The sequence below is a fragment of the Pelobates fuscus genome, chromosome 12, assembly GCF_036172605.1.
Source record: "Pelobates fuscus isolate aPelFus1 chromosome 12, aPelFus1.pri, whole genome shotgun sequence".
NCBI lineage: Eukaryota > Metazoa > Chordata > Amphibia > Anura > Pelobatidae > Pelobates > Pelobates fuscus.
Genome location: NC_086328.1, coordinates 113,990,663 through 114,009,608, shown reverse-complemented (window position 1 = coordinate 114,009,608; position 18,946 = coordinate 113,990,663). Strand labels below are relative to the sequence as shown.

General features: G+C 43.9%; 1 protein-coding gene across 2 annotated transcripts in view; it reads right to left on the bottom strand.

Moving 5' to 3' along the window:
* Positions 1 to 18,946, bottom strand: part of SYT13 (synaptotagmin 13) — a 40,902-nt gene that overhangs the window by 11,162 nt on the left and 10,794 nt on the right. For both annotated transcript variants that reach the window (XM_063437822.1, XM_063437823.1), the window contains 3 exons: positions 9,284 to 9,485; positions 5,402 to 5,545; positions 4,138 to 4,451 (listed from right to left, as the gene is read on the bottom strand). In XM_063437822.1, coding sequence (XP_063293892.1) covers positions 4,138 to 4,451; positions 5,402 to 5,545; positions 9,284 to 9,485 — 660 coding nt within the window. The remainder of the gene's footprint in view (positions 1 to 4,137; positions 4,452 to 5,401; positions 5,546 to 9,283; positions 9,486 to 18,946) is intronic.

Below are 18,946 nucleotides of genomic sequence, written 5' to 3'. Positions count from 1 at the left end.
CTGCCTATCACCCTCAGTCTAACGGAGCTGCTGAACGTACTAATCAAAAGATCGAACAGTATCTGCGTTGCTTTGTTTCCGAACACCAGGACGATTGGGTCGGTCTGATTCCTTGGGCGGAGTTCGCACACAATAACCTTGTTTGCGATTCAACTCGCTCTAGCCCTTTCTTCATGAACTATGGCTTTCATCCTTCGATTTTTCCTTCGGTTTCCTCTTCTCAGGGGATACCGTCGGTTGATGATCATGTCGCCAACCTGAAGAAATTATGGGACCAGACTCGACAAATTCTATTACATAGTTCCTCGCTGTTCAAGAAACACGCTGACAAACATAGAAGAGCGGCTCCTGTTTTTGTTCCTGGGGATAGGGTATGGTTGAGTACTAAGAATATTCGCCTAAAAGTTCCGTCCATGAAATTTGCTCCTCGTTACATAGGCCCTTACAGGGTTCTCACTCGTATCAATCCGGTTGCGTATCGCCTTGCTCTGCCACCTGCCTTACGCATTCCTAACTCTTTTCATGTCTCCTTGTTGAAACCCCTCATTTGCAACAAATTCTCTTCTAAGGTCTCCTCGCCTCGTCCTGTTCAGGTGGAGGGTCGGGAAGAGTACGAGGTCAACTCCATCATTGACTCCAGAATTTCAAGGGGAAAATTGCAATATCTGGTCAACTGGAAGGGATATGGTCCTGAGGAGAGGAGTTGGGTACCTCAGGAGGACGTCCATGCTTCTCGCCTTCGCAGAGCATTTCACCTTCGCTTCCCATCTCGCCCCGGTTCATTCCGCCCGGTGGGCGTATCTGAGAGGGGGGGTACTGTCAGGGTACCTGAGGCCTCTACCTCTAAGGGAGGTAGAGACTTGGTGGTGTATCCGTCCAGGCGAGCTGTTTCCTCCGTTCCTCGCGGTTCATCCAGTCACTTAAACACCGGCCGCGAGGAATCCACGTCCTTTTCTAGCAGGACGCTCAATACGTGACGTCATGACGCTAGCACGAGCAATCTGTCACTCAAGTGTCCGATATCCAATCGGTACTTGTCAGAGGCGTGATTTCCATCCAGAGCCAGGGTATTTAAGCTTACTCCTTACTTCAGCTCATTGCCCTGTCGTGGTTCTAGCTTGTCTAGTCACTCAGTGCTCTGGTATTCTAGTTTGCTTCATTGGTTTTGACTCGGCTCGTTGTACTACCCTGTTTCTCTGTTTTCCCTTGACCCGGCTTGTCTCTCGCTTATCTGTCTTCTCGTTCCCTCGACCTCGGCTTGCCTCTGACTATTCTTTACTCTCGGTACGTTAGTCCGGCCATTCTAAGGCCCGGTATACGTACCTTTCCACTCTTTGTACTCTGCGTGTTGGATCCCTGTCCCGATCCTGACAAATATATATAGAGCAGCGCCTATGAAATCAGTCCTCTATTACAGCAGTTTATATTTGTTGTTCTCGTCATTGGCATAGAACTGTAAATCCTGCACCTTTGGTGGTTTGAAGACTATTCATTAGACCCGAGATCTCAAACTTCAGCTTTCAAGATGAAGATTGGCCAAAACCTCCCAAAATTCACGGAAATAAATAGATGCCCAGGAAATTACAGTCGTTGTAATTCAGCAACATCTGGAGGGCCAGAAGTTGAGATGAGGGTCCCATATAGAGACTTGCAGAGCATGATCGACCGACTCATGTTGTGAGATAAACAAGCAGTCCCTATCTGATTCATCCAGTTGAAGGAGCTTTCAGGGTCTCTGTTTCCAAAACCCACCATAATAGGAACTTTGTCTCGTATAAATTTGGACTGGCTGCTATTCTCATAAGACGTGGCGGCGTAAACATGAGATAATTATTTCCATCTTTGATTAGGATTTCAAGGGTTTCTTATTCAATAAAACAACCAATAGTTTAAAAAAAAAAAAAAAAAAACATTTTAATTGAATGGTAAGTTAATAATGCCAAATGCTCAATGTCTCCGCGTTCAAACCACACATATGAGTCAGGATTCATGCCTTGGCACATCCTCCAGAGCAGAAGTCAAGACAGCAGATCTTTAATTACGATTGTACTTTTATGGTATTGAGCCAGTTATTATAAACCATGACAATCTGTTATTCTGCAACAAAGAGAAACCAGATTCCCCTAAATCTGCTAAAAGCATAATATTCATAGATCCATCCCTTCCTCCATCCAACCATCCCTTCATCCATCCATCCATTCTTCCCTTCCTTCCTTCCTCCATCCAACCATCCCTTCATCCATCCATCCATCCATTCTTCCCTTCCTTCCTCCATCCAACCATCCCTTCATCCATCCAGCCATTCTTCCTTTCCCTTCTCCATCCAACTATCCCTTCATCCATCCATCCATCCATTCTTCCCTTCCTTCCTCCATCCAACCATCCCTTCATCCATCCAGCCATTCTTCCCTTCCTTCCTCCATCCAACCATCCCTTCATCCATCCAGCCATTCTTCCCTTCCTTCCTCCATCCAACCATCCCTTCATCCATCCATCTATTCTTCCCTTCCCTTCTCCATCCAACCATCCCTTCATCCATCCATCTATTCTTCACTTCTTTCCTCCATCCAACTATCCCTTCATCCATCCAGCCATTCTTCCCTTCCCTTCTCCATCCAACCATCCCTTCATCCATCCATCCATCCATTCTTCCCTTCCCTTCTCATCCAACTATCCCTTCATCCATCTATCCATCCATTCTTCCCTTCCTTCCTCCATCCAACCATCCCTTCATCCATCCAGCCATTCTTCCCTTCCTTCCTCCATCCAACCATCCCTTCATCCATCCAGCCATTCTTCCCTTCCTTCCTCCATTCAACCATCCCTTCATCCATCCATCTATTCTTCCCTTCCCTTCTCCATCCAACTATCCCTTCATCCATCCATCCATCCATTCTTCCCTTCCTTCCTCCATCCAACCATCCCTTCATCCATCCAGCCATTCTTCCCTTCCTTCCTCCATCCAACCATCCCTTCAACCATCCAGCCATTCTTCCCTTCCTTCCTCCATCCAACTATACCTTCATCCATCCATCCATTCTTCCCTTCCCTTCTCCATCCAACTATCCCTTCATCCATCCATCCATCCATTCTTCCCTTCCTTCCTCCATCCAACCATCCCTTCATCCATCCATCTATTCTTCCCTTCCCTTCTCCATCCAACTATCCCTTCATCCATCCAGCCATTCTTCCCTTCCTTCCTCCATCCAACCATCCCTTCATCCATCCATCCATTCTTCCCTTCCCTTCTCCATCCAACTATCCCTTCATCCATCCAGCCATTCTTCCCTTCCTTCCTCCATCCAACCATCCCTTCATCCATCCATCCATTCTTCCCTTCCTTCTTTCATCCATCCATTAATCCATCCACCACCGCATCATCCCTTCATCCATCCATTTCTCCCTCCCTTTCTCCCTCTATTCATCCGTCGCTTCCTCCATCCACCCATCCATTCATCCACCATTCCATCCATCCTTCCATTACTTCCTCCATTTCTTTCTTCATCCATACACCCATCCCTCCCTACCTCCATTCAGTCATAATCCATCTATCCATCCACCACTCTATCCATCCATCTGTCAGGATGAGGGTAGGAACGAAAACACACAAACCCAGAACAAATTAAAAACTATCCATGTTCCGGTCCTTAGAATGAGAGAAATAGTTGACATCAAGGACAGGAGAGAGGTCAGGATAAATGATTAACAAGCCAAGAGTTAAATACCAAATTAGGAGAGAATACAAGAACACTGTATTGGGCTAACAAAAAACACAACAGGACAACTATGATTGGGACAGGTGAGTATAAGTAAGTAGCGCGTGTTTCCTATTGGAGAACGTCATATTAGAGTTTCAAATGACTCAGTGGAAGAAACTTGTGTCAGCCCGATCCATGACCTCATAAGAGCATGCCCAATTTGGCTTAATATATTTGTCATTCAGACACGAAATTCGGAAGTAAATTCGGACTTGAATGCGGGTGTGAATAAAACTGCACACTTAGAGAGCATGCAGCATCGGGCAGAATGCCAGAGGAAGACCCTGACAACCTATTCATCCATTCATTCATTAAGCCATCCATCTGTCTGTCTATCCATCAATCCAGCTGGAAAATATAAAAAAAGTGTTGGACCCACCTTTTCAGGAACCTTGAGATCCACCCAACGTGCAGTGCCAAAAGGGATGCCTACATGTGCCAGTTTCAGAGTGATTTCCCCAGCTACTTTATATCTGGAGAAGCAGTCACAGTTCCGCAAGGTGAGTGTTAAAGAACTCTCAGTCCTCTCGTCCTCATTGAGAGGGAACACCAAGGCTTCTTCCCACACTGTGTGCTGAGCCCTTTTTATCAGTGACGTTTGAGCTTCTGTTTGCCCATGAGGAGTGGTTAAGGTACCCAGGACATAACAATAGCTTTCAGTGTTGTCCGCACTTGGAAGTGTAGGGCCGATGGCTAAAATACAGAATAACAGAGAACCAAATCACAAGGTAGCATGCCACATCTGTTGCCTACAAAGGTAAATTTTAATAGTTGAATCAAATCATAGGTCACTTAATAATGATATTTATTAAAAAAAATATACAAATTTAACCCAGATCTTAAAGGGGCACTTAACCATCGTAACCACTCTATAGTGTGACAACCAATCATCACCGACCAGGTTGAAAAAAAAATATTTTTTCTGTTTGCAGAAGTGTATATGCCACATTACCAAAGTGGAAGTAACTGATATAAACATAAAGGTATTTTTGTTAAATGTTTATTAGCAATGGCCAAAAAGATTCAAGGGACTGTTTTTGCACATATTTGGTTTCCTGCAGTCAGTCCTGTAAGATTGTGCACAACTGAGCAAATTGTCATTTCCAGGCAAAATTATTCCCATGGACAACAGGGGTTGGGGGAATAATTTCCACAAGATAAAACGTTACTTTGCCATTTTACTAGTTACTAAGTATCTGCAATTACTGTAGCAGAGTCATCAAGTAATATAGAGAAACTGGCACCCATGAGATCAGAATAAGCCCAGACTGGCCAAGTGGGCCCTCAAAATCAAATAACACATTGATTTGAATCATAAGCCTGAAAAAAAACTGGCCTTTCACTGGCAAAAATACAAGCCCAGCTAAATGACAGTAGATGTAAAGATCATCATGCGTCCAGAGGTCCGTCCAGACGGTATGAGATGCTTGCGTGTGCCCAAGTAAAAAGTGTCTGGTGAATAGTGAACTGTGTCAATATGTGCACAAGCCAATGTCATCAAAATACCTACTTTGAACAGAATTTTAAAAGTTGTGTTTTCTGTCATGGGAAGAGCAGAATACTTTAAAGTGGATGTTCATCAGCTGTTTTCGATTTTTGTGTTTTTTCCCAAGCATGCATCAGAGCACACATGGTTAACCTACCCTCCAAGAAAGACACACAAAGCTCTTCCGCCTGTCGTTCATAGCCTAGAGAGTAACGCAGCTTTGGAACATGGTTAAATGCCACTATTTTTTCAAGGCCATTCTTCTCCCCAACATCTAGGTCAGAATGACTTCCACTGTCTCCTAGCAGGGAAACAAACAGACAGTTAGATGACCACATAGATGATGTTACATGTTTACATGTTTACACAGGATGAAATAAGAGCTATAGTTAAGAAATGATGCAGGTATTATCTTTTATCCCCCCTCAATACACATTCTGCTGGAACAGTGCAGCCGACTGACAATTCTAAATTAGTCACTTCTTCGCATTCCTGGACTTTCATTGAACCTGTTCTATGACCTCTTGAAGCAATGCATAAGGTGTCCATTTTTATTTTAAATGTACTCCATTGCTTACATGATGTAAAGTCAACTATGATTTTGTGGCCAATCTTTATTTAGGAGAAGCTTCGATAATTGAGTAACACTATAATAAATGACATTGTAGGCTTTTTAAGCCAAGGTATAGTCGATTTTCCTTCTGGATATAAATGGTGATGTAAATGCTTCTCTAATTGGAGAGCTTTCTTTAAGATCATTGTGTGCTGATGCATTTGAGGAACACTAGGGTGAGTTGTGCTGGTTATCTAATAAGAATTGCTTTTTCCCTCTGTTTCGCCCCTCTTTTTCCTGTTTCTGTGTAGTCTTGATACTATGTTACATATTTGATTAACATATTATACAGTTACTAGCATAAACTACTATTCTTCAATTAGTAACTTTTTTAGTTCCCTGGGAACTGATCATACACCTCACATGCTCTTGGGCGTGTCTATGAAAGATAATTTTAGTGTTGTTTTTTTTTCACAAACTGAGGGTGTAAGTGAATTGTGATTTCTTCCTGGGTACTTTCTGTATATAATTTTTGATTTTAGGTTTCCATCCTTTTTTATTTTATTAAGATTTGAAAAGTGTTTCAAAAGCAAAGAGCAGGATATGCAAACAATAATTAAACAGACACACATAAAACAGGCTAAAGCATCCTTATATTTTCCCTCAAGGTTATCACGCTGTTAATTGAATAGATGAATGAGTCAGGCTGTGTTACCCGTCACTGACTTCCATAATTAATTTACTGTCTTGCAGAAGCGATATCTAGCTCTACTGTAATGCGTATCATTATCCGTCTTCCTGTATGGCTTGCATAACAATGCAAATTTACACTGAGAAAAGACCAATTAAATACTAGACTTGGGCACCCCTGAAATTCTCATTTCGTCCAAATACATTTGGATGGGAAAAAAAATAATTTAGTCCATACCAAATTTAGTTTGTTTGTTCATTCGTTTTCAGATAAAAGGTGGCCATTATTTTAATTCTGGAATTTCATTCGGACTTATGAAATTCTGAGCTGTATTATTATTTAGGGCCTCCGCCCGCCGCCAATGTGTGAGGGCCATGGGGGAAAATAGGTCACCACCTTATTATTATTTAGGGCTATCACCTTCCAGCAATAGATAGTACAAGGGGGGACAGTGTGTCCCCCCCCCCCATTATTATTTTCAATAGCCCTCAGTTAATTATTTAAATATGTGCCACACCATAGGGGCAAGCGAAACCTGTGCCACGTGCCATTTATTAGATTAGCGACAGGGCAGCAATAGATGCCCAGTCATTAATTTTCTGATGACAGCAAGCAGCCCTTGGCTGCTCATTTTTTAGTAGGTACGACCACACTCCTGGCACGACAGGTAGGCGCATGAGGAAGGATTTAATAATACTAATATAGGGTCATATTGACCCCCTGCAGGGTAAAGTGGGAGGCATTGGGGGATTCACATTCCTTCTATTTGTAAATATTCCTATTCCTTCTATGTGAAAATATTACATGTAGGCAGCCTCCTTGTAATAAACTAAAATGAATGATTGAAGAACGAATAGCACGGATATAATTTCATCCAACAAGCAATTTGGTCTTTGTTTCATTTGTTGTAATTTGTATTCGTTCATTCAACTTTCGAATAGCTAAAATTAAGACAAAAACGAATGGCTTACATTTTCTCTACACTTCCACGTTTTACGCAATGCTAACTCTCTTTGGTTAGTCATGAGCTATTATAAAACATTCTTCATAATTAAGTCTTTGAAAAATCCACAATATGCAAAGATTACAATTAAACACAAAGATTCACAGACGACCAGGACATAATTCACCGTTGGATGTAGATGGGTCAGATTTCGGGGTGGTGTCTTTTATTACATTTTCCTTGATAAATGAGTCATGCATTGTGTTTAGTTGCTTGAATGTGCATGTGATGGAGAAATGGGTAGGGCTTACTCTGTTTATGCATTGATTAGTTTGTGAACTTTTTACTGTCACAAAGAGTTCTGAGTTATTCGATAAACCTGAAATTGGCAGAAACTGATCAGGAAATCGAATATTTCAAGCTTGACTGGTGGTTGACATTTTCATATAAAATTCAGGACTAATTTTGCAATTATTCAGTATTCAAATGACAACAGTCACCTCAAAACGATATTTTTAATATAATAATCTGTACATCAAGTATTAAGAGGAAATACATTTAAAAAAAAAACAATTTTTTTTTAATTAAGTATATGGAAAGCATTAGTTATGGAGAAAGTCTAGAAAAACATAATTTGTTTTCCATAAAACAAAAAGGTGCATCAGAGGGTATATGGTGGCACTATACAAATATAAACAGGTTCAGTACAAACCACTATGTGATAACCTAGTAGCAGGAATATACACCAGAAGAGGTCACCCATTTAGACTGGAAGAAAGGAGTTTTCACTTACAGCACAGGAAAGGATTCTAAAGAGGTTGTGCAGATTCTATAGATATGTATGAAAACAACTTATTGATCAAAGGAGAAATCTAATTGCCAATTTGGAGTCAAGAAGGATTATTTCCCTTTTGTGGCATAATTAAAAATAACTACAATTGGGAGTTTTTTGCCATTGTTTTGATCAACAGCATGAAATAATGGGCTTCAGGGTTGAACTTGATGGACTTTGTTTCTTTTTTTTTACATTTATAGGTACACAGTAGGTTGAAAAAAGACCAATCATACTTCTTTTAGTATGTCAGAATCCCTTAGCTATATACATGAACCGTGGGTGTTTAACCCCTTATGGACCAAACTTCTGGAATAAAAGGGAATCATGACATGTCACACGTCATGTGTCCTTAAGGGGTTAAAAACCAATAGTTGATCTCTATGATCTTCCCTAGTTCACTCTGTGCCCAGAAGCAGGGAAGACCATAGAGACTACCTTGGTTTTCAAACACTGTCTGACCCAAAATGCATGTATATCAGCTGAACCCTCCTGTCATATACTATGGATGAGTTTTTCCTCATTATTTTCTACCTGGAGTGTCTTTATGGAAGCAATGGACAAATGGAAGCTGTTCATCCTCTTTATTATAAACTAGACACTTCATGATACCAATGTCATAACAATGTGCCCTCGGTAGCACTGACTAAAGACCAGCTAAGAGACGCGTATCTGATAAATAAGACATTAATTTGTCTCTCCATGACTTCACTAGACAACCATGAATGTGAAGAAAGTATAAAGACTTTAGCCTTGATTTAATGGTTCTTGATTAGCTTTTCAAATGACCACAGTCTGTTAGAAAAAGTCTTCAAATTATTTATCTACATGAATTGCCATTAAAGTCTAATGGAATTTTTGTAGATAAAAGTTTTTCTAATAGATTGTGATCATTTGAAAAGCTTGCTTAAAAATATTAAATCGAGCCCTATATGAGAAGGTCACTGCTTCTTTAATGGTTCTTTTGGAGAGGTCCTAACTTGGTTAGCGAACGGCTACATGTCACTTGACTTCCATTACCTGAAACACATTCTGCTGTGATGGTGTCTTCCTGTGAATTCCCTGGAGGTCCAACCATTTCTTTTGTTTCATTGTCTGTCATCTTCAAATTGTAATTTTTGCAATTAACTATCTCCGGGGATGTCTCTTTGGCTCCGTAGATGTGCAGAAAATTAACGCTTGCTTGCTGGTGTACCGCTTCAGTGCACTTGTAAATGTTCATCTAAAAAAGGAGGGGGAAAAGAAAATTTAAAGGAAAAAAAAAAACATCAAGAGGCCTCAAGAGAGTCACAAGATAAATCAAAGACTATTTTTTGGCTGAAGATGGAATTTGGCAAATTCCATTCGGCAGAGTCCATGCATGGTGCACATTTTGATAGCTACAGCTACAAAGAAACATGTCTCGATTCCCTTGAGTAGTCTCAGGTTCCCAGTGTCCCAATATTGCGGATATTAAATAGAAATTGCATCAATCACACTATATGGAAGATCACAGCAAATCCCATCTATTGAAGAAGCATTTTCTCTTTATTATCTCACAATTTCTCTTTCCTTTGAGGTCTGTATGGAAGACATACAGAGCTACGAGACAGTCAAACTCTCTGTAATGTGCAGTGTGTATAAATCCATCTCAGAGCTCCACAGCAATAAAACTCACAGTACATTTTAGTGTGTTTAAGTTTATCACATGCTCCACAGTAATAGAACTTTCGTGAACAATGTAAGTATCACCACCATGGCATCTAAGATTACACAATAATTATTACTTAATTTAGTGGTGTGGGTGCTATATATGCACGATGCATTCCAGCTTAGAGCCACACAGGCAGAATCATACAGTAACATAATAATGAGGCACTCTCCAGCATATAAGAATGCCTATGATTAAGCACCCGTTACTGCAAAATGCTTTTAGTGCAAAATGTTTTTTTTTCTTCTGTTCCATAAACTGAGAATCAAAGCAATATTTCCAAGTTAAAGGGAAACTCATATGGCTTATACCATGTGCAGCTGAGATTCTTAATAGTCGACCCCTGACATTGCTCAGATATTTTAAACAGATGGGGAATGAGGCATTTGCTTGAAAAGAAAGCAGACAGTAAGAAAATCAGGCGATGTTTCAAATATCATTGCAGAATATGGTTTTACATTTACAAATTCGCAGCAAAAATACAGAAGAAACAAGTTGCTGAAGACGTGTTGAAAGGTGCCTATGACTAAGTGCCAATGGTGGCATAAAATGTGCCAAGTTTCCTTTTTTCAGCTGTTAGTTTCTAACCACTGTGTATTTACTGTGAGTTTGTAAAAAAATAAATCTTTATGTAATGAATATTGGAAGCATCACACATGCTTTTAGTGTACTAGACTAATAACCTTAATTTTCAGATTACTTATAGTGGGCAAATCAACTTGGCAGAGAAATGTCGGTCATGGTTGTGCAGTGCGTCAACAAATATATTTTGGAAAGAGAACCATAATACATAAAATAGTTATAAGATCATTTTATCATCCCAAATTTCCCTATTCAGGAGGACAGTCTATATTTTGGGCACAAATCCTTCTGTCCCTCTTTTCTATCCCAATGTCCCTATTTTCTACGAGCTCCTAGAGTTGCGACAGGCAACCTTTGGTACTCCATATGTAGACTACATCTCCCCTGATGCTTTGTCAGCATTATGACTGTAAGATCATTATGGGAGATATTGGAGAGCCACTACTTTAGAGGGACACATTTAGCTAAGGGGTGTGAGTGGGGCTGAGGTCATGCGTGTGGCTGTTTGGAGTCATTTTAAGTGACTGACTAATAGCAATTTATGAAACTAAAATGTAATGTTAGAACAAGTGTATCTAATTTACACAGACTGATTTTCTAAACACATTTATTGTAGATTAAAGTGTTAAAGGGAAACTATAGTGCCATGAAAACACATTCCTTTTCCTGGTACAAGTGGCGAAACAACCGCGGTCGCAGGGGTCACAGCTGTGACCGGGTCCGTCATTCGAGGAAACCGGCCACCCTGTGGACCAATGCAAACCCTACGACCGCCGCCATGTGTTGTGGCCCCAGCCCGCTCGGTATAACCACCGAGGCCCATCAGGTGGCCCATGCTGTTAGGACCACCCGATGGCTATGAATTTCCAGGGAGCCTGGTCAGCGTTGCGGCGCATTAACAGCTGACCGGGCCCCCTGCGATGACATCACAGCTGGGAGGAAGTCACTGCCCCAGTCACTCCTCCCAGCTTACAACAGGAGTGGTGCGGGAGGAAGGAGAGGAGGGAGTCAGGCTGAGCAACCACTGGACCCCAGGGAAGTCACCTGCATCTAAAAGCCACTAGAGGTGGAGTTAACCCCAGCGAATAATTATTGCAGTTTATTAAAAACTTCACTAATGACCTGTTCAGGGACCTGGTACACTGCACCCAGACCACTACAATGAGCTGAAGTGGTCTGGGTGCCTATAGTGTCCCTTTATTGAAACATTATTGCTGTGAAGCTCTGTTATACACTCAAAAACACCAACTAGTAAAGAGTAAAATTAGGATAGAAAAAAGCAGCAGAGGGATTAAATTCAAAATAGAACAGTCCAACCAAAATAAAGACACTTGGGAGTTTTGGTACAGTGGATGGGGTGCAGCCTCACAGAACCATTTTCGTGTGGATTAAGAGAGTAGGATGTGAGCTGTTTATTGGCAGGAAAGTAGCAGCAGATAGTATTCATACAAGATCTCTGCTAGCCCAGTTCTGCATGTGTTTGCACTTTGGCTACTAACCGACAAACTTAATGATCCCCACCTATTATTGGGATATTTCTCAATGGACTACACAGTCTGACAGGCTATGATAGGAATGTATAATGGCCATGGAAGGGTTTACAAGTAAGTGCAAGGAATCAGGGCCGCCATCAGGGCATGACGACCATAACAGTTGTCATGGGCCCGGCGGTCCTGGGGGGCCCCAGACCCACATACTGCTGCAGTAAGTAATGGCTGTGCTGGGGAGTTAAACAATCTCCCCAGCCAGCCTGCACTCAGCAAGGGGCCCGCATAGCCGTCCGCGGGCCACTGCTGCTACTAATCATCTCCTCCGTGCAGGGCACACTGAGGGACAGCTTTAGGGCCCTCCAAAAGACCCCACTAGGCTGCCCCTCAGTGTGCCTGTCTCCAAACACAGCCTCACTGAGCTGCCTGTAACTGCTCAGGGCAGCTCCGTGGGGCTTGTTCTGCAGGAAGTGACATCACCAGTCACAGTGCACAGTGAGCTGTGCGGAGCTGCCCTGAGCAGACTTACAGGCAGCATGTCAGCATTGTGAGGTTCCTTCAGAAGAGGACCACCAGAGAGATAAGGTTTAGGAGGGTTTTGGGAGCCCCTACCCCCCCTGCTCCCACTGCATACCCTACCCCCCGCTCCCACTGCATCCCCTATCCCCCCTGCATCCCCTATCACCGCTACCCCCATGCTCCCACTGCATCCCCAACCCCACTGCATCCCCTATCCCCTGCTCCCACTGCATCCCCTACCACCCCTGCTCCCACCCCCTGCTCCCACTGCACCCCTGCTTCCACTGCATCCCCTACCCCCCTGCTCCCACTGCATCCCCTGCTCCCACTGCATCCCCTATCACCCCTACCCCCCTGCTCCCACTGCATCCCCTACCCCCTGCTCCCACTGCATCCCCTACCCCCTGCTCCCACTGCATCCCCTACCCCCTGCTCCCACTGCATCCCCTACCCCCTTCTCCCCTGCTCCCACTGCATCCCCTATCCACTGCATCCCCTATCCCCTATCCCCTGCTCCCACTGCATCCCCTATCCCCCCTACCCCCCTGCTCCCACCCCTGCTCCCACTGCACCCCCTACCCCCCCCCATCCCCTATCACCCCTACACCCATGCTCCCTCTGCATCCCCTACCCCCCCCTGCTCCCTCTGCAGCCCCTACATCCCTGCTCCCTCTGCAGCCCCTACCTCCCTGCTCCCTCTGCAGCCCCTGCTCCCTCTGCAGCCCCTACCCCCTGCTCCCTCTGCAGCCCCTAGCCCATACCCGCTACAGCTCCTACCTCCCTGCTTCCTCTGCAACCCCTACCTCATTCAGCCCCTACCTCCCTGCTCCATCTGCAGCACCTACCCCTGCTCCCACTGCAGCCCCTACCTCCTGCAGCCCCTACCTCCCTGCTCCCTCTGCAGCCCCTACCTCCCTGCTCCCTCTTCAGCCCCTACCTCCCTGCTCCCTCTGCAGCCCCTACCTCCCTGCTCCCACTGAATCCCCTACCCCTCTGCTCCCACTGCAGCCCTTACCTGCTGCTCCCACTGCAGCTCCTGCCCCCTGCACTGTGCGCAATGGTAGGGTTTCGCTTTTGGTAGTGGCTAGTGGGCTACCCAACTGCTCCCACTGCAGCTCCTATTACCCTTAGCACCCACTACATCCTGTCCCTCCTCTGCACCCACTACAGCCTCTATTCCCCCCTGTACCCTCTGCAGCCCCTTCCACTCACACCCTTTACAGCCCCTTCCTTTCGGCACCCTCTGCAGTCCCTACCCCTTTGCACGCACAAACATAAAGGGACACTATGGTTACCAGAACAACTACAGCTTAATTTATATTATACAGCTCAATGTAGTTGTTTTGGTGAGTATAGTCTACCACTGCAGGGTTTTTGCTGCAAAGACTGCCTTTTCAGAGAAAATGCAGTGTTTACATTGCTGCCTAGGAACACCTAGGCGCTTCCTGTGTCAGTGTTGCAAAATGTGCAGCACTGACATTCAACATCTCCATGCTCTGCATGTCGACGCTGAACGCTTGTCATAGAGAAGCATATATATATATATATATATATATATATAAAAGAATTGAAGACAGGAGCACTCTCTGGGATTTTTCAAATTTGTATTAATAAGAAATCACCACTTCTACATCAACGTTTCGACCCTTCTGGGCCTTTATCAATATATATATACACATACACGATTTTCGCTATATATATATGTGCACAGAGGGCCCCCTGATACCTGTACAATGTAGAGGGGGCCCAGCAGCACACTCTGTCCTCCTTTCCAGCTGCTCTCTGTCTAACGTTCCTGCACCCTGCGGCAGCCAGAGCATTGCCACGGGTTACTATGGCAACGCTCCGCACAGCACGCAGGCCTGTCTCGTGAGATTTAGTCAGAGAGGAGCTAGAAAGGAAGACAATGTGTGCTGCTGGGCCCCCTCTTCAATGTACCGCGGCTGGCTCCCTCCACCATGCCACTGGATCAACAGGAAATGCGAAAATATATATGAATATGAAATATACACAAATAAATAAATAAAATAATACTCCCCTTCCCCCCCTATTTTACACACACACTGAATCCTTACAAGCACACTCTGCACTACACACACACACACACTACATTCACTCAACACACTGCACTACACACACACTACATTCACTAAACACACTCTGCACTCACTACAAACACTACATTTACTAAGCACACTCTGCACTACAGACACACACTACATTCACTATCACCCCTACACCAGGATTCTAACCTGTTGTGTAAAAACGGAAAATAAAGTATATACAGCTTTAATAACTTCCCTTCAGAAGGGGGTGGTAGAGAGGCAGTCTAAATTCCCACAGCTGTTTAAAATGTATCCAGTAAAATAGAGACTGCAAATTGAAAGGGCCAGGGAGCAAACATAGTTGCTATGTATATAAAGCACACCAAATCCTTTTCTTGATCTATTAAATTCAAAACGCAGCTATATTGATTGGCTAGACTTAGCCTTGTAATTACTGCTAGAAAAGAATGACAGGATAAGCCGGTGGACGGAAAGTTCACTAAACAGTGAACTAGCAGTTATGACATAGAAACTACAAACAAAGGAGGTATAGGGAAACAAGGGTACTTTGTAGGAGTTAAAGACTAGAGTGGAATATAATAGGTAAGGGTAATTCCCAGGGTAAAATCTGCATACAAGTAGTTACCGCTAATAGCAATGAGGAACATAAATCCTCCAGATATCCTTTTGCCCCTGCTTGCAAGTGATCCGTATCTCATAGAACCAGGGGGTAATCATCCATAGAGAGCAGCTAAGTCTCGTAGGTGCTATGTTCCCTGCCACTGGTCCCTGAATCTCCTAGTAAACACCTTCTTGGGTGTTCTATGCTAGTACCACATCTCCCCTAGATAACTATCTCTGCTCCAATCTACCAATAATCAAAAAGAAAATGCTACTAAACAAAAAGTAAGTGCATGGTGCTTAAAGTGCTCAAAATCAAGTGAGGGTAAAAAAGGCCAGACGCATGTTTCGGTGCACGACACTGCACCTTCGTCAGGGCTAATCTTCTCTACTTGGGAACCGGGTATTTAAATGCATGAGGACCATTCAGCTGTTTCCACGTATCCTTCTAGGTTACGTGTCCTAATTTAATTTAGAATCACGTCACTGCCCGATGTGGGAGAGGAAGGGTGGGAGGTGGCAGGGGGTGGTATCCGCAGACAGGCCAACCAGATCCTCTTCCCAAGTGACTCACCGTGCAAGCCGCACCCCATCTCTGACGCTCAATTGTTGTGGGCGTATTGAGTGGTAGCTCCAGCCCAAGTCTACCATGAAGCTCCTACCCCGTGTATGTTCACCGTCTACTCTTGTGGGCCAGTGTGGGGCGGTAAAGGGGAGGGGGGAGGAGGAGTCATGTTCTTCAGTTCATTGCTGCTGGATCTTGTTTGACATAATTCTGTATGATTTTAGGACATGTTCAGAATGAATAATTACATCTCCTTTCACCTGCTCATTACATGTCGAGCTGGTACTTGCTATTGTAACTAAGTATTGGGAGGAGCTGGACCATATGTGAAAGTCACCTAATGATTTGCAAACCAAATGATGCCCTTCACTAGTCAATTTACCAGTATTGTAGAGGCATTGATTACTAGATTATAAGGTTATCTAATAGACCTCTTGGAGGTTCATATGATCTGCTGTTAGGTGTCCTCAATTTCTAATATGACGGATCCGCATAATTGGGATTCTGTTGTCCTTCAAGTCATTGGTGAATATATTCAGTAATTTCATAAACCCTCTGTCCCATTATTTGAGATTTATTACTGAAATAAAGATTGAAAAGTAAAAAATTCTTATTTACAGTTATTAGTTCCAAACGTTATCAATTGCTGTGATATTAATAATTTTGATATTTTAGAATTTTTCAGAGATCATTAATGAAGGGAGAGTAGGAAAATCATTTGTTTAGTATTCTTATCGAATTGATATGCTCCAAAATTCATTTTTTGAAGGGATGAAAGGTCTTACCCACATATAGTATGTTGCAATGGCATGTGATTAAGTATACGACCCCTTTGGTGTTACAGTTAAAGAAAGAGAACGGTCGAAACTTTTCGATGTGGGAGCTGTTTTCAAAGCATTTGGAGTCGTTGTTGTTGGAAATGGCTGTGTACCAAGGCATCCTTGAGGTTTTTACCCCTTCTTGCTACGATGCACGCGCTCAATGGAATTACATCCTTTAAGTATTTGTCCTGTTTAAGGAGAGGCCAGAACCTATTCATAATTGTTTTCACTTGGTCCCAGCCTGCATCAAAAGTAGCCATGCATCTGAGTTGTTTTTGATCTGTGTTGGTTTGAGTAGAGACAGACCTTTTGTCTTACATAGAGGTAGGGACGTGTCTTCCGCAAGGCAAACAAGGCATCTGCCTTGGGCGGCACTTTGCAGGGGGCAGTAAAAAAAAGCTGCCCCAAACGCCCAGGCAGATCCCTTGCTTTCCTCGTGTCCTGGGGGCTCAAGAGCTGGCCGGCTGGCTACTTTTGAGGCTGGCGGCGGGCGGCGGGCAGCGAGGGAGAATACTCACCTGAGCTCTTCCTGCTCAGCTCCCTCTGCGCCGTTTAATGAAGCCGGGAGCTGGAATATGACGTCAGACCGGCTCCCAGCATCACTAAGCGGAGAACGAGGAAGCTGAGCAGGAAGATTAGAGCTCCCTCGCCGCCTACTCTGCTGTTCCGCCCCCTACCTGCCCGCCCAGCAGCCCTACTGGACCGTAGGTAAGTAATCCACCCCAGTTCTCCCAGGGAGGCTGGGTGGATTTAAAATAAAATTAAAAAAATAAGAATTTGTGAGTGTTGGGAGAAATGTGTATGTGTGTATGTGTCTGTAAGTGTGTATGTGTGTATGTGTCTGTAAGTGAATGTGTGTGTGTCTGTAAGTGAATGTGTGTGTGTGTGTGTGTGTCTGTAAGTGTGTATGTGTTTGTGTTTGTCTGTGTGTGTGTGTCTGTAAGTGTGTGTGTGTCTATAAGTGTGTGTGTCTATGTGAGTGAATGTGTGTGTGTGTCAGACAGTGAGTGCGTGCGTCTGTCTGTGAGAGTGTGCGTCTATCAGTGTGTGTCCAAGTAATAGTGTGAGTGTATGTCATTGTTTGTCAGTGTATATGAGAGTTTGGGTGTCTGTCAATGAGTGTATGCGTCTGTCAGTGAGTGTATGCGTCTGTCAGTGAGTGTGCGTTTGTCAGTGAGTGAACGTCTGTCAGTCAAAGTGCGGCATTGACAGGAAGGGGTGGGGAAAATTTTAATCGGGGGGGAGGGGGTGTGTGCCTAGGGCAGCACAAATCCTAAATACACCACTGCATAGAGGTCATACTGATGGAGATTACACAGAGGTCATACTGATGGAAGTTACATAAAGGTCAGACTGATGGGAGGACTGCTCAGAGATCTGTGCAAAATCTTGTTACATGCCCCCCAGGTCAGAAGTTGACATCTAGTAATGAAAGGGTTAAATTACTGGCATTCATACTCGTGCGTGCACACACAATATGGTCCAGGAATTACTTTTCGTCATGCATTGGACTCATTCACGCAAATTAAGCTCAACTTGCACAGAGTGTGTTGCTTAGAAACTGCTCAGTCTCAAGTGTGATTTTAGGGACCTGCTGTTACCCTTTTAAACAGTAATTTGTTGTATTTCTGCATTTCACAGCGGCCAAGAGAGATTTCAGGAAAAGTCACCAGGTATTTGATTTTACAACGTGCGGGCATTAATATAGGAAATAGCTTTTTTCTGATTCACAATGTGTTTTTTTTTACAGCTAACACATAGCTGAGTGATAAGCCAGGGTGTGTGAATAGGTTGGTAGATTAAAAATAAAAAGCTGTATTTTGCATTATATATTATTTCTTGATTACTTCTAATATAAAATGTACTTAATGAACCAATTCAGATGTGATATAAGTGTTTTTGTTTTTTAATCTGCTTTATATCCCCTCCCTCCCCCCTTCTAACCTTTGTCCAGCGAGGGGGGATATCGATTGTAAAGCCCTGGTGGTCCAGCGGAGAATCCCTGGCTGTTCAAGTGGTAAGAGTGAACTTTAGCCTGAAGCGTCCTAGGGCTAGAGTTCATACTTACGCAAACGATTGTTACCGTGGTAACTGCAGGAACGCTCAGAGGTCGCGAGAGGACACCCGGTGGAGCTGAAAGCAAAAACTACCGGGTATCCTCTCCCTCCCCCGCCGGCCGCCAGCAAAGTGCCAGCGGGCCGGTGAGAGAGAGCTCTGATCTCTCCTCTGGTCCATGAAAGCACCCAGCAGGACCGGTACTATCCTTCTGGGGCCGGCAGGGAAGAGCACTGTTTATTTTTTCCAGGAGTGGGGAGGGGCAGGGGGGAAAGGGGGTAGGGTGATTGCCCCGTTG